Source organism: Vespula pensylvanica, chromosome 11 (assembly GCF_014466175.1).
Source record: "Vespula pensylvanica isolate Volc-1 chromosome 11, ASM1446617v1, whole genome shotgun sequence".
NCBI lineage: Eukaryota > Metazoa > Arthropoda > Insecta > Hymenoptera > Vespidae > Vespula > Vespula pensylvanica.
This window is the reverse complement of record NC_057695.1, coordinates 4,823,789-4,849,746: the sequence shown is the minus strand read 5'-3', so window position 1 is coordinate 4,849,746 and position 25,958 is coordinate 4,823,789. Positions and strand designations below refer to the sequence as shown.

Here is a 25,958-nt window from a genome sequence, read left to right as displayed (position 1 = left end):
GTTATAATTTGACAAATATTATTAATAATAATAATAATTATTTCAGCCGAAAAGCATAAAGAGATATCTTTGACGAAATTTTCAAGATCGATGGAATGATCGATACGATGGATCGATAAGCTTGTTTAGTACGTAACAAACGGCGATACGTCTTGTCGTATTAAAGCTGTTTAAAATGCCATCGATGTTATTTCTCTATCTACGGCGCTTTAGAATTTTAGGTTATAATAGTGAAAGCAATAAAGTTTAATGATGATAAAAGAGATACGAAATAAAATGAAAAAAAAAAAAATAAGAGAGGGAGTGTGAGAAACAGGAAGAGAGAAAGAGAGAGAAGGTGAGAGGGAATCGGAGAAAAAGGGGAGGAAATGAAAGTATGTATGTACAAAAAGGAAAGTGTGTATGTGTATATATTGTTAACGCGCAAGGAATGATGAGAAAATTAGAAGCTAATTTGTTTGTTCAGATTGCAATTTTGTAGGCATGCAGGAATGATGTTTCTAATTGGCAATCAACAAATTCAATTAGAACATACTCTAAGCCATATTCGTATAATTGAGAAAATAGTTGCATAAGCCAGTGTTTTTCAAACTTTTCTTTTAATTATGACTTTATAAGATTTATATTTTACATAAGTATATTCAATATATATATATATATATGATAAATATTATATAGAAATTATATATGACAAGGTTTATTTTAAAAGTATTATGTTTTCAAAACATAATAAGTCTCGTAATCTCTGTCAAGTATTATTTAGAATTAAACAATTTATATTTATTAATGATGTATCTGGTATATTTATTTTTTAATAGTTTGGAAAACACTGACATATAAAGAGCCAAGTATTTCTGGTTGCGCAAAAGCGATTGCTATAAATGAATTCTTGAGAGGTTTTAAAAGTGATCGTATATCATTAAAGCCGTCGACAAGTTATCCTCAGATATAATTATTTCATGTTTAATCATAGATTGAAAACCATAGATCTGTTAGGCATGATATTATAAGACTATAAGTAATTTAGTTTTTTTCCAGCACCGATTGTCTTCGTTTTCATTAGTCCACGATCAATTGTAAATAATATATACTGTGTAAAGCGTTAAAATATTCACTTCTTGGTTTATATGTTTATTGTAGTTAAAAAACCACTGTAAACATTTTATGATATATCATAGTAATGAACCTAGAGGTGCACAATCTTAAAAACAATTAAATCATTTGGAAATGTCAAAGAAGATGAAAGCATCAATGTTATTTAATGATAAAATATTTATTTAATTATAATCTACAATTATAGAATGCATAAAACTGTTTGAATCCTTTGAAGAAAACAAACTGCATTTTTTCAAAGAAAATCTCCGATAAAGATGATCGAAAGTATTTTCCATAACACACAGATAATTCATTTTTTATCTATTATCTTTTATACATGCTTATTTACACGTATTTAGCAATAATCGATAGAATAATTAGAATCTTTCTTAAAGCTGTGTATCTCAAAAGAATATATAAATTTATACTATCATACTTTATATATAAATATAATATGTATATTAAGAAAAAAAAAAAAAAAAAAGAAAACAGGATTAGGCTTCATAATAGTAATATTTCTTGAGCACTTGGTGCATAGATAAAAACAAAATAAATAAATCGTGCACTTTTTCAGCAAAGCAAAAAATAGAATTCAATAATAAGATGTTACACGCCATATTATTAAAATACTTAATCGATTATCTAAAAGATGGTGTACCTCTATATTCATAAATAATTGATCAATCAATCAATCAATCAATCAATCATCACAGCTCTTGTGAAATTGCTCCTGCTTTTTCGTTTTTGGCTCATTAGATTATGCGATTGCTGATATAATAAAAGATTCGTTTAGATCGTGGGCAGGTAAACAAAAATTTAATCTTTCGAGAGAACAAAATATTTCTTTAATAATTTTTCTGCCAGAATTCAAATTAGAAATGAACAAGAAGCGAAGCGCGTATATTATCTTCAAATAATCGTGTCTTTGCGACTTTTTGGCGCTTTGACGCAAGAATCGCGATCTGTGATATTCTTAAGCATTCCTTATTAAACAAATTCGACGGTCCGATCGTCGTGCGACGAGTTCAGGAATGAATATCAACAAAAAAGAAAAAAAAAAAAAGAAAATTAATTCAAAAGGAAAAATATATATATAAATAGAAGACACATTAGAATTTCGATCGTCTTTAAATATACGTAGAACTCGTTTTCGTGCACGGGATTCGGCCCACTTCAAACATACCCTTCAAATCGAAAGCATGTTTTCGCATTACTGAAACACCGTTGTAAAGATAAATGGCTGATAACTCATAATGCAAATAAATATGATTTATATATTAGTGTTTTACTCAAAATATCATTCAAAGAATCATCGACGTACGATGATTTTTTATATTTTCGTATATAGTATAAATGTGACATTTCTTTTTATTATTTAAATTGCTTTTACTATATAAAAGTCTAGTTGAATGTTTATGGGTTAATTTAATATTAATGATAATCTTTAATATTCTCACATCGATCAATGTTTTATTTTATTAAAAAAAAAAAAAAATCGTGACAACAAATAATACATGAATTTATTTGTTAAAATAATGATTAATGGTATAAACAATTACTTGAATATAAATGTAGTTAAAGAAAATCGTATATATATATATATATATATATATATATATATATATATATATATATATATATATATATATATATATATATATATACACGTACGAAAGATAATATATTATTATCCGAATCATATTATTTTAAATTTGGCACTTTTTAGTTTTGAAAAATATCGTGAGTGAGATCGATACGTCGTCTGGGTACGCATATTAGAAACATTCGATTAAAATTCATGACGATATTAAGTTCGATTATCGAACGAGATTCCCAAAAGAATATCTATCACGACGAACTGTCCGAGACGAAAGCGAGTTTTTTTCTGAAGAAAAATAAAAAAAAGAACGGTAATCAAGATTCATATCTTGGAATAATTTTCTTCGTTAAAAAAAAAAAAAGAAAAAAACATTTTTTTATATATACTCGACATTTTTGTTAACAACAATAGTGAGCATCTACAAGTATAAAAATAGATTTGGATAATTCGTCTTAACCTCTTATAATTAAAAAAATTTTCTAAAGGAACACTCATATGTTCAAAATTTCTTGGTTGATAATAATAAATCTCGACAAAATTGTCGAGTTAACGTTTCATTTTGGAAATGAGTTCGATAATCGATCGAAACGTACCACCTGATATTTTACAATGCCACCTAGGCCAATTCAATGCTCGCTTAGGATTATCTGGATAATGACACAGGTAAGACTTATTAATTAATATTAATTGATATATATATATATATATATATAAGAAATAAAAAAATTCCCTTTTGCGTTTCATACATATAGATGCAATGTATTTAAAATATTTATTAACGTCATTTTAAATTCATCATTTTAATATAATCCAGGTGATTGTTAATTTAGTAAGTCCTTACACTACGTTGTTACAATTTTGTACGTATGGATCATCGATCGATGATCATCAATTTCCATATTTACATCCATCCGAAAATCCTGATTGTCAATTCCGAGCGTCTAAACGTGAATTTTATGATCAAACGTATCAATATCAACGAAGATTTCCGATTGATCGAGAACCGTCGATCGAGATCAGGGCGATTTTAGTTCGTTGTTCTGAACCATCTGAGGAAATGTAAGAGATCATATAGTAACGTTTAATTCGTAAAATAAAACTAAATTTTTGATTATTCTTTTTCTATATTTACGATTTAGACTCGAAGAACGTGCAGGAATGAATTATATTAATAAAAATGAAACGTTTTATGAAAATTTGGAGACGTCCTCAGATCGTGAGCAAATTCAAAATTGTCGTCGAAAGTTGATCATAACGTTAAAATTAAATAATGTTGGAAAGGTATTTGTTTATTTTTATCATTGGTGAATATATCTTTTATAGATTTTGTTTTGTCTAACTTTTTACAATTTTTACGTGAAGGTATTGATTTAAACGAATTAGAAAATATTATTTCGATAATGTTATTTCGGCTATCTTAAACATTAAAACTTTTAATTATGTCAGACTAGAACGGAAGAAGAATATATAGTAGTCAGTCATGCTTTAGATCCGATTACAATGCAGAAATCACGCTTACAGAATCCTTATGTTATTAAAGTTCGCCAGGAGTCGGTATTGCAGTTGTACGGCTTGAAATTTGAAAGGGTAAGGATAATAATAATAATAATAATAATAATAATAATAATAATAATAATAATAATAATCGGCTTTTGTTAATTAAAAGACATTTTCTTCAATTAAATTAAATCAATTAGTTATTCGATCTTAATAAATTAACAAAAATTATTTCGTCGATAACGTAGTCGATTTCGTCGATAAGTTAGGAAAAGTAAAAAGATTATTTATGATTTTTCAATTTATAAATAAGATCGTAATGATAATATATAATTTTTTGATTTACGATCAAATCGTAAGGACAATTTGTAATTTTTAAATTTACAATCGAATGGCAGAGTTTATATTTCCTTTCTCTCTCTCTCTCTCTCTCTCTCTCCCTTTCTCTTTTTTTTTTTTACTATAAAAGATTGTCAATGCCGAAGCAAAGGAGCAGATTATTAACAATCAACATGTTAATTATACGGGATGTAACGATGGTATAGAAAATCCTACTTGTGGTCTTACATATGAAAATGGGAATCTTGTTCCTTTTAGTCAGGTAAGAATCTATAAATCAGATTTAAGTAATTAAATCTCATGATTAATTGTAATACCGGTATTATCAGTTAAACCTTTAGAAATAGTAAAATACCAGATTATATCTCATATTTCTAGTGTCCAAAGTTCTAGCGTCCAAAGTATTAAGATTAAAGTTAATTGTAATAATATAAAGATACGTACGTTTTATATAATAATATAAAAATATATAAAGACACTCTCTGCAATGTAATAATAATAATAATTATTATTATTATAATTATAACATTTTATTGTCATTAGAAAGTTAAAAAAAAATTCTCGAAAGAGGGAAAACGTATCTAAATGATTTTATCATTTATTTACTAAAAAATTTCATAAACATGATCTTTATTGAGAAGGAATAAAAAATAATAGATATTGAGCACGAAATGATAAAATTTCCATTGTCAAATTGATTCGTCTTAAGATTTCAAAACATTCAAACTATCTTCCTGATTGTAGGGGTTCTGTTGTTCGTGCCATTCCGAAGTGAATGCATCGCGTCAGACAATGCGAAAATTGAACGAATCAGCTGGAAATTTCTCTTCGAAGATAGAGACGAAAGACAAAAAGAGATCAAACAGATCAAGCAACAGGTCGACGACGTTTTTTAATGATTCCAAATTATCAGCTGTTGCACAAACAGATAAAACTGAAAGAATGAAGGAAGGTCATTTGATATACAGTAGTAGAAGATTGAAGCAGAATAATGTCGGTAATAATATATCGAAAGTCGATAATGAAGGAAACAACAACAATAATGAAGAACTCAACGTCGGTAAGAAAGATATCAACGTCGATAAAACAAATATCGTCGCAAATAATACAGATATCAATGTCGATAATATAGATCTCTACGAAAAGAGCGAAGACAGAAATAGGTCGGAGAATAAATTGATATTAAAATCAGACTTGATTAAAGACGAGAATATCGAAGACACGACATCGGCGTTGATAAGAACAATTTTATTTTCTCCAAAAATGCAAACCAAAGGAAAAATCGAGCCGTATATCGACAGCATCAAAGATCAAGCAATAAGAGAGTCAAGAAATTTAAACGACAGCGATAATAAAGCGTCTATTAATTCGAAAAGCTTTGTCGACGAATCTCGAATTGTCTCGGATGTTTTAAATTCGAAAAATTATGAGAATCGTATCGACGACATCAGCAAACGCGAACGTAAAAATTTAGTGGACGAACTGACCGAATTGGAGAAGGCATACGATGCTCTTAAGAAAATGAGAAAATATAAAAGGAAAAATCGTAGTACGAGAAATGTAGAGTTGGCGCGAAATATAGATAAAAATTCGAAAAGAAATGAATTCGTTGACGATAACATTGAAATGAAAACGAATGGATTCTCAAATAATCCGAATATAGAGAATGCGATGTATAAGAGTACGAATGGGAAAAGCACGAAGGATTGTTTCGATTTAAGAAAAAATGACGATGAAATGAGAAAAAAGGAGATGGAAGATGAAGGGAAATCAAATTCCAGGAAGTCTACGTGTTTGCTTGCTTCTTCGAGATTGAAGCAGTTTCCAAGACGATCGTTTCGAACTTCCAAGAAGATTTATGAAGATCAATCGCGCGATATTGAAGTTCCGAGGAAAATGAAATTCACTGGGTACTTTACTACAGAGAATGTTTCGATTAGTAGTTTCGCTGAAGCGACGACAACGAAAACGACAACGAGGACGATGACGACGAAGAGGTCGATATCGGACAAATCAGAGACTAATAACGTTTTCTCGGTCCTTTCATCCAACTCATCCATTAACAAGTCTAGAAACTCTTCGTTTAATTCTTACGAAAACTACGTGTTTGCACTTTTAACGAGCCTCTTGACAACTGACGAGGATATATCGATTAATCCGAATAAAAACATTAATATGATAAGTTACAGCTTTGACAAGAATCCAACGATCGTTCATAAACAATATAATAGTTCCAACAGCAGAGGAAATATTACAACGGAAGATCGGAATAAATTATTTATATACGCGCAGAAACATAGTAATATCACGATACTGATCGACAGATATAAGAGATCTCCAAAGCGTTACGAAAGATCTACGAAAAGTTTGGGAAGTAAATCAAAGGAAAAACGAGAAGGAATTTGTCGAAAGAGAAATAATTTTCCATCGAAGAAATCTTTCGGGACAATGAACGAAAAGAATTTGATAAAAATACCTGCTAATCCGCCTGAAAATAAAAATAATACACGAAGTATACAAATATTTTTGGACGAATCGTTCAATGATGTCAATGATAAATATATCAATTCTACTATAGATTTCAATTCCACGGACAATCCATTTTTAAAGAAGAATAATGCACATGGAAATCACATCGATAAAATTATCGAAGAGAAATTTGATAAAATAAAGGAACTCTTGAAAGAGGAGCTTTCGGAGGAATCAAAATACATGTCTATCGAAACGTTGAAAAACGAAATTAAAGATAATGATATCGGTGAAAATAATGATGATAGCAACGATATAATGACGAAATCGAACGTTACCGAAGATATTAACGAAAAGAAATGTAAAAATGATGTTATGAAAAAAATCGTAATCGTTAATATCCCGTTGGTAAACTTTGTAGATACTAATGTTCAGAACTTTAAAGACAATAGACCTTCCTTAAACAAAGTAATACGTTCAAATAAATCCTCTTTCTCGTTGAATCCGGTAAATGGAGTGGAGAAGTCCATGGAGAGAGCTCAAGAATCCAGATATCGTACAAACGTTCAACCGAGTGCCTGGAAAGCGAGGCAAATCTCTGATCTGATTATAAGTCGTTCTCGTTTAAATAGTACGACCGTTGGTAATCCAAGAAGAAATGTTGTCTCTTATCTCGATCTAGACGATGCTAAGATCGCTTTAAAGAAGATAAATTCGTCAGGTGACAGAAACTCTGCGTTAATTTATCAAACCGGCGATAACGGTGAAATTTTTACCAATGAACAAAATATCCTTCGTGGTCTCAATCGAAAGAATTTAATATATGATAACAATAAACTACTAAATAAAAACGTTAAGAACGATCGTAGAAGTACGAACGAGATAATATTCTACGATTATAATTTTGACGACGAGGATGATGGCGATGATGTTAATGAGGAATATTCGCACGATCGAGGACGATCCATCAGACGATTATTGTCGATCGATGATTCGAATAATAATAATTATAATTCACCTATCGTTAATTCTTCCTTAGAATATGACGAACCCCAGAATTTTGAATACGAAGATTATAATTATCAACAGACCAATCCAGCCAATGAAGAAGATCATAATAATCCTTTGAACGAAATGTTCGATCTGGATAGTGTTACTTCCAAGCATAAGATTTCTATGAACGATAAATTACACGAAAATATGAACGGCGATACGAGTGTTTTGAATGCTGACAAATATATTAAACACATGGCTAAGTTGATCGCTAATCGTAGTAATTTACGTTCTAAACTGAATAAACATAAAACATTCAACGACGAATTAAAAATTGTTAAGAAAGATGTCAGCGACGATCCGATTTATTCAAAACGTGATTACAATTTTAACTTTGATTCTGGAAGATCGAACGACGTTAGAAAAATACGAACGAATTATGATTTTAATTTGGAAGACGTAAACGACGGATTCAACTTGAATCCAAATCTAAACGATCAGATATCTCCATTGGACAATACTGGTCAAATATATCAACCAGAAAATGATTTGAAATACAACAATCAATTTCGATCAAAACAGTCGAGACAATCTATAGAATCTTTAGATAATGATCCGATCAATCCAAGACAAGTAGACTATGATGTTAATGATCAAAAAAATGAGGACATTGATATTTCTGTTAATGGTAATATTCACGTTGAAGGTGGTATTAATGGTCGTCCGATATCAATTGCATTCGTTGCTGTACCCGACGTGGAATCAGACCTGGATACGATTAACAACGACAGTTACTTCAACGAACAACAATCTAGTTTGACCGATGTTAATGATCGAAACGATTCACCGTTCGGTATTGAATCTGTGATATCTAAGAACAACGATAAATATTTAATCGTTAACGACAACCAACAAAATAATAACGATGTATTTTCTCCATCAAAGAATAATTTTTATGATGATAGTTACAAACTTGAAAAACTTCATAACGATCAAGGAAAGCCCGATCAAAAACTTTTTATATTCGATCCAAAAAATGCAATTTTCAATGAAAATCCAATATCGTCGATCGACGAAGAAAACGATAATTATTCGGATTATTCGGATGATAATTCTGAACTTTCGAAGAACAATTTAGCTAGAGAGAAAAAGGAGGCAGATAGTTCTCAAATAGATGACGATTCATTTTACGACGACAAATTAACGAACGGCAATATAACGTTTTTCAGAGTAGTACCAGAGAAACCTTGTTTATCGTCGCCCTTGAAAAATAACTTCTCTAATAATTCAAGTAGTAATTCTTACGATTCAAATTTGTATATTCCATTCTTTAGTATCTCTGATCTGAATCCATCGGATACCACTCGTAAGGAGGGTAAAACTGCAGCTAATATTGATTTGACAACCTCAATAATATTTACATTAGTCATTGATACTACTACGCCGGAATCCACTGAAAAACCGCAAGATGAAAAAGAATGTTCGCTCGAGACTACAAAAATTTCCAAGATCACTGAATCCGAAACTTCGTCTAAAGGACCACCAATTCAAGTGTTAATAACGGATTTGCCTGCTAACTTACCCAAACAAATTACTAAATCGACCTTAAATCAGACGACGACAACGACGACGACGACGACGACGACGACGACGACGACGACGACGACAACAACAACAACAACAACAACAACAACAACAACAATGACAACAGTAGCTGTACCACCACCACCACCACCACCACCACCATCACCACCGACAACGACGCCGGCGGCCATCGTTGAGGATACTTGTTTCCGAACGAAAGTTACTCTTAAAGAAATGAAAGTTAATGAGACTACTTCTACGAATGTTCCAGTAACTGTTAACGAAGTTCATTCAACTACTACAACGAACATTACGAAGGTAAATGAAACATCGCGTATGTCGAAAAAAGAAATTCTGAAAATACGTGAAAAAAATGCATTGGCAATTTCGAATTTTATTGAAAAGTTGGAAGCATTACTTCGGTCGAGTGATATGGCCTCATCAAAATTGAAAAATGAGATCAACAACTCCCAGATGCGTTTCAAACATCTCATCCGCCCAGAAGATACATCCTATGGATCGAATTTAACAGATTTTAAAACTAAATGCGACGATGTCGACGAGGAAAAAGGTAATAACTCGGAATGAAAAATTTTTACATTTCTTTTTATTTTTTTCTTCTTTTTTTTTACTTAACATCATGATTATTAAGCAATTTTTGTAGATACTATTATGGAGAGTTCCTTATTGATGAAAACGACAAAATAAGTATATATAATTAACGAGACTTTTACATAATTAAATAAATTCAATATGTATATACACACACACATATATATATTTTTTTTTAAATTTCTTTGATAAAGTAGATATCTGTTTAAAAGTTTAAATTCAAAAGTTCATTAAAAAGTTATTAATTGTTAAGTTTGTCGATCAAAAAATATAAAAAAGAATGTTAATGAATTTAAAAAGAAAATGAAAAAGGAAAAAAAGGAAATTAAGGAACTCTCTAAAATCATGTATAAGAAAATATCGGAATTGAGAAAGGAAGAGAATGAAAAAAAATCGTCTCGATGAAGACGTCACTCTTGGTCCAGATACACGGAAATCAATAATACCGGCTTTGTTATCATCGGCGAATGGCACTCTTGGAAACTCAACTTCTCCACTCGTCGAATCGAGATCTGCTATAAAAGAAAAGAAAACAAGGAGGGATACTCTTCAGGATTCCACCTCGAAATTACTCTCTTCGATAAAGGCGAATTCTAAAGGACCGTATTATAAAACTTCCTTCAACTCGAATATGAAGGAACAACAGCAACGGAACTATGAATCATCTAAAAGTTCTGTTAAACGATCGCTTTTAAGAGGTCACGAGAATAACGACAAATCTTTTCTATTTTACCCTCACCAGAACCAGCCACAACATTTTTCTGAATTGCTATTGAAAAGATATGGTAATATATATTGTTATATACAAAATTGGCTTATATATATTATAATAAAATATATTTGGTGTGTAATATATCATTATTCGAAATTGTTTATGACAAACGATTTCAAAAATCATTTAAAATTATAAATATGAAGTTTGTTAAAAAATTTAGAACGTGCTTTTAGATCTGGATCGATTCAAGATGAGACACCTTATATATTTTATAAAAAATAATTGGAATATTTAATATAAGTTTATAAAAAATTAAAGATAATTGATAGGTTCCTTTTTTAAATATTTTCAGTACCCAATGATACCGGTTCTGTATTTTCAATAAATAAGAGACAAAGAGAAAGAGATAAAAAAAAGAAGAGAAAGATCAATAGTCAAAATTCAAGCAATGCGAAGTTTCCTAGACAAGCATTACGATCAAAAATGTCGATAGAAACTCCGACAATCGTGAAAAGGGAAATGAAAAAGAAAAAGAGTCGTGTCAAGTCCAATAACAAAGCTAACTTAGAATCCCTGTTTAAAAGCCATGGTAACAATATTGTTGGAACGATTTATGGATAATAAAAAGTATACCGGGTGTATTATCTAAAATTTTATTAAATTCCTCATAATAACAGCATATGCTTACAAACATTAATCGTTTAAAATTATAAACATAAAGTTTATTCAAACAAAATGATTAAAATGATCTTCTATGACATCCTGTATATTTTACAAATAATAACGATAACAAATCCTTGTCAAATTTATAATTAAAAAACTCTTTCTTTATCCTAATATCTAAAATTGTTCATGACGATATAACAAGACACTGTTTTGAAGTATTAATCATTCAAAAATTATAAACGTGAAATTTTTTAACAAATTTAAAAAGACTTTCTATACTTGGATCAAATAATGTTGAATATTTTTTATAAAGAAAATTTATAAAAAGACAAATATAATTAATAAATTCATTTTCTTTTTTCATTTCTTTTTTTCAGGATCCAAAGACTCTAAATCAGTATCGAAGAAGAAAAAGCACGATACTCGAGATTCAAATAATTCGGAATCTCTTAGAAATGTAATAAAACCGAACACATCGATGGAAAAAGAATCGTTAAATTCGGAAAATGGAATAGGAACAGAGGCTAGTCACCTCAAATGTACCGACAAAAATAGTTTTCTAGATCTCCATAAACGAAAGGTAGGAAAACGTATGAAAAAGAAGATGGATGACAACGAAGACATAAAGAAACTTACTGGTATACGAAGGAAGAAAAAGAAGAAGAAAAAGAAGAGAAAGAAAGCGAAGAGTCAGGAAAATATGTTTGACATACCGGAGGTGAAAACTAAATGGAAATTGATAAAAAGAAATTTATTGAGTATTTCAAACATAAAAAGAAATAAGGGAATCGATCAGTCTGAGGCCTTGAAATTGGTAAAAAGAAATTTGTTGACCATTCCAAAAATAAAAATAAAAATGGGAATAGATGAGTCTAAGATTTTGGGAGTGGCAAAAAAGAATTTGTCGAGTATTTCGAAAAGAAAAAAAAGAATGATGATAAATGAATCTAAGGTTTTGAGATTGGCAAAGAGGAATTTGTTGAGTATTCAAGAAAATATGGAAATGGATGAATCAAAGGCCTTGAAAACGAAAGGAGAAACGAATAAAGAATCGAAATCGACTTTGGTAAGACAGAGGCAATCTAAAACAGATGGTAAACAAGTCCGTGGTGGACAGGATTGTTCGAATCGCGATCAGTCGTTGGACGTTGACGAATCGAAATACTCTGAATCTGCCCACTGCCTTCGCTTCAGTGATCTGTGGTAAGTTCAGTCTGGAGATATGTACTTCGGATAAGCTCCTTTCACAGCTCCCGTCGAATGCTTCTTATCGATCAGATATTCCCAGGTATTCTGTTTATCGCTTGGATGAACCGATATTAGACCAAGCAGTGTCTCTTCAATTATATGAAAAACGAAGTTTACCTGATGGTACTACTCGATGGGAAGATTTAACTCGTTCCATGATTAGGTGAGATTTCGAATGATTTTTTTATATTTAATTGGAGACAATTTTTTTTCATCACAATTCTACGCAATAATGCCAATACGATATAATCATTTTATGTAATAATATCTTGTAATAATTTTTATCTGAATATAATTGTATATAATAATAATTGAAATTTTTTATCGCTATATATTTCAATAGTTACAAATGTATATATTGGTATATGATAATTAGAATTTTGTTAAAAATATATTTTTATACATAATTTAATAATATTAATTTATTTATCACAGATTGATTACTAATACACACACACATACACATATATATATATTTCTACTTATAATATTTTCTATTTATTAAAATTTTTAAATGATTTAGTGATAACATATAACAAATTTTCAGATTAGATAATTTTGCAAGACGTTACAGAAGCAATGACGATACTCTTGCGTTTACTTATCGTGCTACAAAAAAAGTATCGAAACAGTTTCCTGCTACTTTGGACGTTAGAAAGGATCGATTGCTGATACCATCTTCTGTTTCTACTGGAAAAGATTTCAAAATCAGCCAATCTAAAGGTTCATGAGTATGCAAGTTTTCTATGAACTTTCAATCAATAAATCACGAGGTTTCTTCCACGAAATTATGATCAAATCGATAAGATCAATATTTTATTGAATTTTAGATGCATTTGAAGAATATCTGATTGTAAGAGCTAGCGAAATCAGCAAGGATGGAAACGAATGCGACAAAGTTGGCGTGGGATTTAAAGCATTCGTTGAACAACCGGATCGTTGTGGACGTCTTGAAGGAACCTGTTTGAAAAATCAACCTTTATCTTATTGGAAACATGACAGGGTACGTATCAATCTGAACGATCCTGAAATTAGATCTACGCTGTTTTTACTTTGTATTAATTTTATTTATGAAATAATATTTATATGAAACTATTATTAGAACAATATAAATAATAATAAAAATTATGTAATAATTATATTTACAATATTTTATAATAATTATTCTATAATAATAATATTTCTTTTATATATAACATTTTTTTCTTTATATACAGAATATTAGTATAGCTAAATCAGAGTGGATATTTTAACTATATTAATGTCACTATATTAATATTCTACGTTTATTATATGAATTAACTTGACATATCATATATATAGATGATCTTTCAAATATTATACATATATAGTTATTCTCATAGATATCACTATTTTTGTTAAATAACTTACATAGATCGTATATGATGTAAAATTCTTCCAAAATTATTGCATCATTCGACTTTATCAAAATATCATCGAGCATATTAAAATTTTTCATTAACTAGTCCTTTGACGAGTATATTGATCAAACGTAAAACGTTGAGTAATATTCCATTCGATTTAAGCATACCAATGGCTTGACCATTTGAATATCAAACGGCTAAATTTGGAACGATCGTGTGCAAATGAATACGCAAGTATCTATAATATAATTATTCTTATCCACATAACTATGTACTACTTATATGGATATACCTACGCACATGTAATTATACATATAGAGGTACGCATTCACACTCGTTGGATAATAACGACGTGGTATGCAATCTAGTAAACGCGTAAGCTTTCCTCGCCATAATAATTTATATTCCCTGAGCGTCGAACGGAAGCGAGCCCGAAAGTAAGAATTCGGTCGAGGTTCGAATCGATAAATGCCGATCGAATCCAATTCTACCTTGGATTACTTTATCCTTGTAAAAACGATCGATACGTTTATCGACAGATAAATGTTTTTTATTAACAAATGTTTTTTATTTTTTAAATGCACACACGCATAACGCAAACATTTTTTTTTTCTTTTATTTACATATATCGTCTTTTTCATATTTATACGACATTATGTAATCCTTTTGATCTTTAATTTATAAATGAAAAAGAGAATATTTTTATTTTTATGAGAGGTATTAAAAATGAAAGATAAATATATGCATGTTACATTAATCATAATGAATATAAGAATAATTTACATAATAATTATAATTTGACATTTTACCAAGCAGCTGAATGCTCGAATTAATGTATCATTTATGCAGTCATAATCGATAGGAATAATTTAAATTTGTTTTCAGATCATAATTATAACTTGTCATTTTGTTATTTAAATGAGGTAAAGCATTAATGTAACATTCATATATTGTTTATATTATACCTGTTAATATTACATTTTTTTCTCATAAGTATTCAATTTATATTTTAATTTTATATTAAATTTCTTTTTGTATTTTATTGCGTACTATGTACATATCTATTTCTCTTTTACATTCTACATTAAATTATTTAACTATCATTATCTAAACTTACACAACTTTGTTTAGCAGATTTTAACAACAATGTGATTTATTTCTGAGAGTCATACGATATAAGTTATTTAACAAAAAATGTGTCATTTATAAGAATAAGTGTACTTGAAAAATGATTTCTATTCTATATCCATATTAAGATACATATAATTATAATAATATATCATTTACATATCGTTTGTACATTATACTTATTAACATTAAGTTTCTTTATAAAAATTAATCTTTTAATTTTATATTACTCTTTTTTATTTTATTGTATTCTCTCTTTCTCTCTTTTTTTATCCATCCTATGCTAAATTATTAAATCCTACCTTACTAGTAGATTTTGAAAGTACAGTGATTTCTTTTACAATTCCTCATTTCAATCGTTACTCATTTCATCAAATCAGTACTTGATTCCTCTCTCTCTCTCTCTCTCTCTCTCTCTCTCTCTCTTCCTACTTCTTTTTTCCTCTTCCCCTATCTTTCTCTCTCGAAGAAAAACTTTTACTCTTATTGTTAAACTTTGTAGAGAGGGAGTAGAAAAACATATAGACAAACTCTACTTGTAACTCTTCTAACATAAAATTACAACGGTGCTGCAAGGTCTTAACTTTTCGAATGAAAATGAGAAAAGAGAAATAAAGATAGAGATAGAGATAAAGAGAAAAAGAAGAGAGAGAGAGAGAGAGAGAGAGAGAGAGAGAAGAAGGTTTATACGTTCGATCTCTTAACATCATATGTGTGTCGACAGGAAGCACGGGAAGCTGGGCGAGCTGGTTGTTACTTCTTGAGCAATTTCGCGTCTGTGCCGAGAGAGGCCATCAAGTACAACGTGAGCGGAAGCGGAAGCGGCGAGTTCCTTGCTCTGGAGTACCATTCCCCGCACGTGTCTGCGATCGACATTGAAGTCAGGAACGACTACAATAGCGTCGCCAGTGCAGGGTGAGTTCGAGAGGATCGACCTGTGCACGATCGTTTCACGGATCATACACGTGAAACGTTTCTTTATATATATGTGTTCGTATGTGTGTGTGCACGTGTGTGTGCATATGTGTTGCACCCTGTGGCCTCTTCGTGTCTATTTTTCAAACCTTCGAAGAATCCTTCGGAAAATGTGCGAGAGCTTCAAGAGCACTCTAGTAGTTCCAAATTCTTCTATGGTTTCAGTCGATTCAACGAGAAATCGTCGTTTACTATTCCCATGAATGATTTTCATTGAGAATTTTAAAATGATTTTATCAATACTTGTCTCTGGATTCAAATTAGATTGGCCTTTGAAATTTTTTTCTATATATGTATGTCCTTCGTCGTTTCTTGTAAATGATTGAAAATGCGACTTTAATTTTGTCGTAAAGGAATTTCAAGAAGCAATAGCAAGTTTTTTTTTCTTGAGATCCTAAGTTACAATCTGATAAATATTTTGTGAATTAAAGTTAGATTAATAGTATTGTTAGTAATTGGTAACGATTTAGAAAAATAATGTGTTATCTTAAAATGGATAGATTTATTATTTTATAATAATTATATTATTTTAATGTATATGTCAAGATATCATTTATTATAAATACACTCAACATAATAAATGTATGTTTTGGTTATACATTTATTATATAATATATACAATAAAATAATATAAATGCGTTTTAGGATTAACTCAGATTGTACGTATGTATCTTTCACACAATATAAAAAAGATCAATCCTTTTTTTAATAAAAATACTAATATTAAATAACCAATTTAATAATCCAATCAACAAATGAACGTACTTCAGGCAATATGATAAATTGAAAGAGCTTTGACAATGTTATAAAACAATTGACATTTTATAATTGACATTTTATCAATTACATTTTTCAATTACGTCAGAAATAATTTAATAGATGACTGAAAGATATATTTTTCTCTTAAACGATTTATTTACTTTATATATTTTTGATATGAAATAATACAGTTTGTTTCTTCCACATGTTATTATTAGCTAAATGTTTATAGTACCAGAGAAACGTAAATAAATGATATGTTTTTATTTTTCTAGGCCGTTTGGACGTATAACTCATATATACGTGGACAGTACATCTTTAATACACACGATCGTAATGATCGTGATACGGAACGTGGGATCAACACCATCGATTTATCGTCCTAGAATCGTTAACTGTCCTCAAGGACTTCCGGCATCTTGGTCGAACGTGAAAGGCCTTGTGCAGATAATTTTACCACGACAAAATAGAAGAATAGTCTTTGATCTCTACGGCGAACTTCCTTTCAATGAATTCGAATGTACCGGTAATAAAAAAGAAAAAAGAAAAGAAAAAGAATTAGATGGAAATGTTATTAATATTCTTTCATTTATGTTGTAATAAATTCTCATACACATTTTGTTTTTACAATTCTATAAATTATCTAATATTATATTTTTAATACTAAATTTGTAATAATAATTGATTATCATTATCTATTAATCTTAATTTTTCTAAACGATTATTATCAATATAATGACTTCATTATAATTATGCAAAACATGTGCAATGTGAAAGATGCGTACAATATTATTGATATTTTTATACATATTTCGTACAGGAGATATTTATTTAATTATAAAAAACATTTATTGCAATTATGAAAAACATGCACAATAATAGTAGTGACATAGATATTTACTACAAGTATAAAAAACATATGCAATATAAAAAATATGCACAATAATAATAGGGATATTATTTACTATAAATATATAGGAACATATGCAAAATGAAAATTATCCACAATAATTATTACAATTTTTCAAACTTGTTATTATATTTCGTATTTTTCCTATCTATTCTTTTCTTTCATCTTTTTTCTTTTTTGTTTCTTTTCTTTTCTTTTTTTTTTTCTTCTTATCAAAATACACGTACATTCGTACATGTGCATAAATATTCTTAATGCAGATTTATTTTGCTTACGTATCTTTCTTTGATGCATTATTTCTTTCTCTCTTTTTCTATTTGATACATATATACACGTATACAAATACATGTACGTGAAAGGTATACAATAGAGTATAGTATAGTAAGAGATAAGCATAGATGTTCTCTTTCAGTGGAGCTGTTAGATCGTCTTGGGAAAACTGTGGCTACGAGAAGAATGAAAGTACGAAGAATGGATCGTTGCTTCTGCGTTTGGCACTGTCTCTGCGCTTGCGTTGCTGTAGCCGATGGCTGTCGACCGATGTCAACGATGCATTATCACGCAGCTGGATTTCAGTCTCCTGTACCGAACGTCCCAATGAGATCTTCTTCCTTCGATGGAAGTTTCTTCGACATTATATTCTTACTTCTCTCTATACTGGCACTTTTTCTTTTCATGGGTGAGAAATTGAATTTAAAAGGGAAATCGTCAAATCGAACGAAACGAAATGAAAATCTTGTAAGGACGTATAAAATTCTTGGATTTCTTTTAACATTTTGTTTTCACTTACAATAGAGATTTTTCTTTTTTTTTTTGTCTTAATGTCGCATTTTATTTTTATAATATTTTTATTATTGCAAAGTGAAATATAAATGTTAGATAGCTGTTAATAAGTTTCGATAATTCAAAGTTTGATTATACGAGAGAAAAGTATTTTTATTAATTTTTTTTCTTTTTTTTTTGTACAAAAGAGAAATTTGTTATCTACAAGTCAATAGTATTTTTTATAATGTATATTTACATTTTTTGTAATATCATTTTTGTTTATTTATATATACAATTTTTATTGTATTTTTTTTTTTATATTTATATTCATTATTTTATTTTTGTGCAACGATATCACAATTAAATAGAATTGTTATAAATGATCGCAATGATTTAAAACATGAAGAAGAAAATTATAACTATTCTATTCAATTTAAAAATATATCTGCTTTTGTTAGAATAAAAAAGTAATTATTTAACATGAAATTTAATATGAGTAAAGGAATGTTATAGGTGTATCCAAGTGGATCATAGGAATCTACATTCCTGAGGTTAGTCGATGGGGATTGGATACTTTGCTTAGAACTACCAAAATGAGCGAGTATTTCGAAGATGATTTAAAATGCAGATGTATCGTTACCGATGAGTCAGGTTTTCCAGTTCATCCAGATACAGGAAATAGATCGATCAGAATTTGTAGCAGGTTTATCACTACATATTTCAATCATATAATAAACTTAAAATATATATCGGATGTCTGCTTTTAATTTTACGAGTTGACATACAAAAATATTACAAACGAAAATAGAAATTTGTTCTTTTTAAAAATAATTATTTAATCTCTTTATTTTATTTTTTTTTACCTTACTTAATCGCAGTAATTTAAAAATGTTTTTATAGAAGTATCGTATGAAATAAAAATTATTTTATTCGAAACATTTTAAACGATTTATCAATCGGTAAAATTAAAAACCATTCATCCTTCTGTACGTACGCAATGAACATTCTATTTTTCTCGTAGTAATAATTTATTATTCTTTTTTCCTTTTTTTTCAGAAAAACAGAGTTTCTCTTAAATGTTATATTCTTCTTAGTTTATCCAGTTGCAGTTAGTTGGCATCATATACAAAAATTCATTAGTAAGGAAAGTGGAAGTTATAGTTCGGATGAATCGAAAGTAAAGTATCCTTCTTTTTTTTTAATACAAAGAAAAATACCTTAATGACACGTCGTTAATGTTTAGACATGCCTGACAAGCGACAAAGATGAGTACGAGAACCTAGTAACTGTGTGCACGTACGGCGACAGCAAAAATTCTAAAATGGAAGCGGATGATACGAATTACGTCATGAACGAGCTAAAGAAATCTCAAGAATCTTTACAAGAATATAATAGATACAAAGTATGTCTTACATTATTTCACCAATTTTATTTCCAATATATATATATATATATATATATATATATATATATATAGTATAGAGTATGTAATTATAATAATATAAGTATATATCACAATATATAGACAATTATAATTACACACATATAAGACTAACTTTAAAAAGTAAAATATAATATATTACGATACTCATAATCAATAACACATCCTATATAAATACATAGGTATAATAAAATTCGATTGCTATCATCTAAAAATTATTATCCACATCTTTTCTTTTTTAATCAGAGATATCGTTGCTGCATGGAAGGAAGGGATAGAAATAGAAATGATTAAGATCTATACCAATCGATCGATGAATCATTATCGTGATCACTATAGCGATTTGATACAACCAAATGAATTACTATTAACGATGATTGATCGACCAGAAAAGGAGAGAGAATTCTTGATCGATGAAGATCTTCTTCCCATCTCCATTCCTGCCACATCCCCTCCCCTCCCACCGCTACCTTTTCTTCAACCCACCTGTTCCCCCATCCCCTCCCCTCACCGTTCACTCTCATCTTAGAAGATTTCATCTTTATTAAAGAAATGTATATAGACTATAAGCAAAGCATAAAACACTTATAAAGTTTAACATCGAAACTTTGCTTCGATACTCGTTAGAAAAAGTTGCATATCTCTCGGAGGTAGCGTTTTCCTTCTGAATTTTCGAAACGAGCTCAGAGAGAACTACAAAGTTTCTGCCTCTCTTAGTAACGAACGAAGAAAATGCACGACGAAATCTTCTCGTAACTGGAGTTAAACCGAATTTTGTTTGTCCGGATAGTCGGTAATTCATTCTGTATTTACATTCGGAATATTTAAATGTTTTACAAATTTATTTGTATACGTTATTATTATAAAATGATTTTTAATATAATGCATATACATATTGTACTTGTTAAATCGATCTTATCTGATAAATGAAATTGGGATGATTTAAAAGTACGTAGAAAGATAATGTATGTAATTAGATTTTTAGGATTTTAGTGAACAGAAATAGATGAAATTGTAGATCATTAAAATATGATTCATATATATATATATATATATATATATATATATATGGGGCTAGTATATGTGTAGGATAGTAGTATATATACTATATGCGCTATATTATATAGACAATAGATAAAGATGAAAGAAGGAGAATAACACAGATGTATATCATATGTACTATATCGTATATACTGTATACATACATGTATTAGCCCTTTCGAATCTAGTTTTTCAACAATAATAACTTTTATTATTATAACAAGAAAAATTAGTTATTTATCAAGCGTATATATCCAAATTTACTTTACATAAAATTCATATCACTCAAAAGTTTAAAAGAAAATACAATACAAAGTAATAAATTTTCAGTTTCACAGTTAAAAGTACAGTCACATATCGAGAAGATCTCGTTCGTATTCTGCAAGTGACATTTGTAAATTATGAACGTTATCAAAAAAAAGTGCAATCTGGTTGTACATATATACGTACATATTATATATATATATATACACACGACGAAAGAAAGAAAGAAAGAAAGAATGAAGGAAAGAGAGAGAAAGATAAAGAGAAAAAGAAAGAGAGAGAGAGAGAGATAGTTATGCGCAATGCGGATGTGCCGTAAGAGACGCAGAAAATTTGTGGCCGGTTTCGTAGAGCATCGTCCACGTTTTCTCTCTCTCTCTCTCTTTCTCTCTCCCTCTCTCCCTCCCTCCCTGTTTCTGTCTGTCTCTGTCTCTGTTTCTGTCCCTATCTCTGTTTCTGTATCTGTCTTTCTCTCTCTCTCTCTTTTCTCATCCTCTCTCTTCTCTTCCTGGACGAAGGGGGCTGGTGTGTCCCGTTTAACCCATTTTTTTTCCACGGCTATTTATGCACGACTCACGTAAATATTCATGCGGCGAGCGAGTATTTCTCGAGTGTCGTGTTCACCTGTAAGAAGTGTAAGAAGACCGTGGTGCATAGCTTTAGAGATCTCTCAACGGAGATTCAAGTACAATTAATTAGGATCAAAGAGAAGATACACATAGATACATAGGCGGACGCACGCGCGTTTACAATTTTTTAATTTTTTATTTTGTTATATTTTTTATATAGACGGATGAAAGATCTAATAAGAATAATAATAAATTGTTTCGTGTGACGTTAAAGAAAATTTAATGATTCATATTTCTTAGAGAAGACATGAATTGTAATTGTATGAATTTGATTTTTATTTGATTATATATACATATATATGTATTATATAATTTATATCATATATAGTATTTATATAATATAATATAATTAAATAATATATTTCACATGGTCAGTCTATATAATACAGTTATACCACTATAATGTAGTTATAACTTATGTTAGTTAAAGGTAATGTATATAACTACATTTCAGTATGATATAACTTAATTAAAGTTAGTATAAAACTACTTTACAGTGTCTTAACCGCGTAACATAAATATAGTTATAACTAACACTAATATTTCTCTCTCTCTCTCTCTCTCTTTCTCTGTCTTTCTCTGTCTCTCTTTCTACCTTTCTCTCCATTTCTCTCAAACATTAATAATTAAATAATAAATCACAGTAGTTGGATCTTTAAAAAAGTTGAAACAAAATTTAAGAAATAACGCGATAATAAAATAATGCAATGATAGATAGCGAAGAATGAATTCGCAGCTACGTCTTTGTAATTAGTTTAAAGATAAAAGAAAAAAGAAGAAGTAGAAGAAGAAATAGAGAGAAGAAGATATAGATAAAGATATAGAGATAGAAAAGAACGATTGAATTTTATTGGACATTACGAAATAGAAGATATATATATACATAATGATGAACAACCTGTGAGACTCGCACCATTTACATGTCCCTCTCATTCTTTTTTTCTTTTTCTCTTTTTCTTTGTGTCTTTCTCTGTGACGTTCTCAGAGAAAGGAGACTCTTTTCTTTCTCTTCGACATTGTGATTTGGTAGCTTTAGGGTTGCTTCGGGATCGACCCTTATACTCGACTGACCACCAGGGAAAGATAGAAAGAGAAGGAAATCATACAAACACATGTACACACACTCACACTAATCATACACCCACATATACACACATATATATATATAATCCGGATACATATATACATTGGAAAAGAATTTTCTTCTCTGGCCAACATAGAAACGTTTCGTTTCTCGCACGATGGAAATGTCAGGGAGCTAGAAGGCACGTAGAGAAAAACTGAAAGCCTGTCATAACGAGAGCGTTTATTTTTTCTTCCTTTTTCTTTATCTTTCTTTTTTTTATTTTTTTTTTCCTTTTGTTCTTTGGTTTTTTCCTGTTTCTTTTATTTTTTTTTTATTTTTTTTTATTCTTTTTTTTATTGTTATTATACGTTCGTACTGTTACATATGCAATTCCCTCTTAGCAAGCTTACGAAAATATCTTTTTATCCGTGTTTATTAAAAAATTTGTTACTCTTTTCTTCGTAGTTGGAATGATATATAACAATATGTATCGACGTAATCTTCATATTTTTTTTCTTTTTTTTTTTAAAGCAACCATTGTTATAATAAATAGTTTATAATTTATTAATGGCACGCATTCAGTTTCTTATAAAAAGTTTGTTAATATTATTGGCATTATTAAGATAATTATATGTAATTGTTCAAAATTAGGATTAATGTAAATTAGAATCTATATATTCATTGACGTACCTTCCATTTGCTTCTTTTTCTTTTCTCTTTTTTTTTTAACAATTGCCATTATAATAATTAGCTTATAATGATTATTATAATACAGCTACTATTACAATGATTAGCTTATAATGCTCATTATCGTGCATAGAATTTTTTACAAATATCTTTTATATCTTTTTATCCGTATTAACAAAAATATTACTTTTCAAAGTTAGAAGATATATGTATATTAGTTCATATAGCTACCATATTTTTTTTTGTTAAAAAATTCTACTATACATCTTTCATATTTTTTAGGATATTCTATATATATGATGAAAATCGAACACACACTAAAGGACTATTTACTGACCTCCTAAATCACATTTTTTGTTTTGTTTTTTTGATTAAGTTTAGATAACAACCAAGCAAGTAAAGAACGATGGTACTAATTTAAAACTGGTTTAACCTTAATTTGCTACACTGTCGGCAAAACATTCTTCGGTAATTGGGTCGCATAGTGGAGATATATTTTTTTGTTTTTCTTCTTCATTTTTCTTTCTATCTTTTTTCTTTTTTCTTCCTTCTTCTTTTTTTTCGGCGTAAATATATTTAAAGAGTACTATCGTTGATATTACCAACGTAGTGGCGTTCTCTTGTAAGAGCATCGTTGCGAAGAAATTAACTTTATGGGACAGAGCAATTAAAAATTTTTCAATGTATACATATGTAACGGCACGTTGGACGAAAAAGAACCAATTGGAAGGTTCGTTACGACTTTCGTTTTGGCATAATATCACGGTGAAAAGTTAACTCACACGGACATTTCTCTATATTTTTCTCTTGGTTTCCTCATATCTTTTTTCTTTCCTTTTTTACACTCCCTGTTTTTAGTAGAATAATAATATTTATTCTTTTATTATACTTTTGCCCTCGTAACGTGGCTCTTGAAATATAGATCATTTGACAAATAAAACGAAATTAGGATCTAACTCAGATTGGATGGTCATATTCACTTGGTCGATAAAACGAATTTCTTATATTTATTGTAAAACAGTGGTTCTCAAACTTCGAGATTGAATTTTTGGAAGAAAGTAAATTTTATTTATTTAGTTTTTTAATTTTATTGTTAGTTTTTTTTTTCTATCATGTCATCACAACTTAATACTTAATCTTGAGATTTATTATCTAGCGAATTAATATAATGTTAGTATCAATTAGATTAAACGATACACACGTACGCACGCAGAAGAGTTATTAGATCGAATTAATTTCTCCCATTTATTATAAAACAAGGCGACGAGGAAAATAATGAAAAAATATTAAATCCATCGAAAAGTTTCACTTGGAAACAGTCGCTTATAAACAAAAGTGTATAGTATATACTTGAAAAAGTAAAAACAAAAAGAAGAAAGAACATTAAAAACATGACCTAAGAAAAATTATTTTATAGTAATAAAATAAAAGGAGACGTGAAAGATGTAGACATATATACATACGTACATACATATATACCCGAGTATGTGACTTTAAAGTTGTTGCACGACGTTGTAGAGAGGTTTGACAAAACTTTAAATAAAGAAAAGAAAAATAAATAAAAAAAGAAAAAAATTGAAATAAGGAAAAAAAAGAAAAAGGAGGTAACTCGTCTTCGTTTTATGGAGCAGCCTGTAGAGAAGTTGAGTGAGAGAGAGGGAGAAAGAGAAAGAGAAAGAAGGAAGAGAAGAGAAGAGAAGAGAAGAGAAAAGAGAGAGAGTCTGAGACGAAACACAGCAGTGTGGGGTTACCACAAGGGGTATTCACGGTCTTCGCCCTTTTGTTTCCGTAATCACCATTGTATACGGGCAAACACGGTGCTTGGTTCGACACCAGATGCGCGATACCGTTACCACGAAAGAGAGAAAGAGATAGAGAACGTATACGTGTATATACTTTTATACGTGTGTGGTATATGTTTGCTTGCGTATAAGTGTACTGAGAGAAAAAGAGCGAGAGAGAAAAAGAAAGAGAGAGAGAAAAACGTTGCACCCGGCAGACGCTCGACTTTGCTAAACGATTCTGTACTGGTCCATACGACAAAAATCCAAGAATTCAGAAGTGAAATCAATATGTGTGCGTACGTATGT

The 25,958-nt window shown here is 29.6% G+C and overlaps 2 protein-coding genes across 2 annotated transcripts in view; both read left to right on the top strand.

Annotated features, from left to right (window-relative positions):
- The window catches only part of LOC122633059 (neprilysin-like), a 77,756-nt gene extending 75,386 nt beyond the window's left edge, over window positions 1-2,370 (top strand). The window contains exon 18 of the mRNA XM_043820548.1: window positions 47-2,370. The gene's annotated coding sequence lies outside the window, so the exon portion shown is untranslated. The remainder of the gene's footprint in view (window positions 1-46) is intronic.
- Window positions 2,371-2,767: 397 nt separating this feature from the next.
- Window positions 2,768-21,225, top strand: LOC122633105 (uncharacterized protein MAL13P1.304-like). Its single transcript, XM_043820647.1, has 23 exons — window positions 2,768-3,358; window positions 3,510-3,754; window positions 3,835-3,976; window positions 4,142-4,282; window positions 4,662-4,793; window positions 5,276-7,245; window positions 7,309-8,920; window positions 9,122-9,473; window positions 9,705-9,895; window positions 9,983-10,148; window positions 10,597-10,974; window positions 11,257-11,493; window positions 11,948-12,773; window positions 12,859-12,981; window positions 13,366-13,541; window positions 13,649-13,821; window positions 16,056-16,246; window positions 17,341-17,591; window positions 18,388-18,654; window positions 19,254-19,443; window positions 19,797-19,917; window positions 19,984-20,142; window positions 20,428-21,225. Exons 1-23 carry the CDS (start codon window positions 3,305-3,307, stop codon window positions 20,473-20,475), a joined length of 8,145 nt encoding a protein of 2,714 aa, XP_043676582.1. The 5' UTR covers window positions 2,768-3,304; the 3' UTR covers window positions 20,476-21,225.
- The last annotated feature ends 4,733 nt before the right edge of the window (window positions 21,226-25,958 follow it).

Excerpts from the sequence above, each read along its gene's own strand:
- LOC122633105 (XM_043820647.1), top strand. The coding sequence starts at position 3,305 with ATGCCACCTAGGCCAATTCAATGCTCGCTTAGGATTATCTGGATAATG. Across the intron at positions 7,246-7,308 it reads TCGGAGGAATCAAAATACAT|CAACGATATAATGACGAAAT; the intron begins GTCTATCGAAAC and ends TAATGATGATAG. Across the intron at positions 19,918-19,983 it reads ATAGTTCGGATGAATCGAAA|ACATGCCTGACAAGCGACAA; the intron begins GTAAAGTATCCT and ends GTTAATGTTTAG.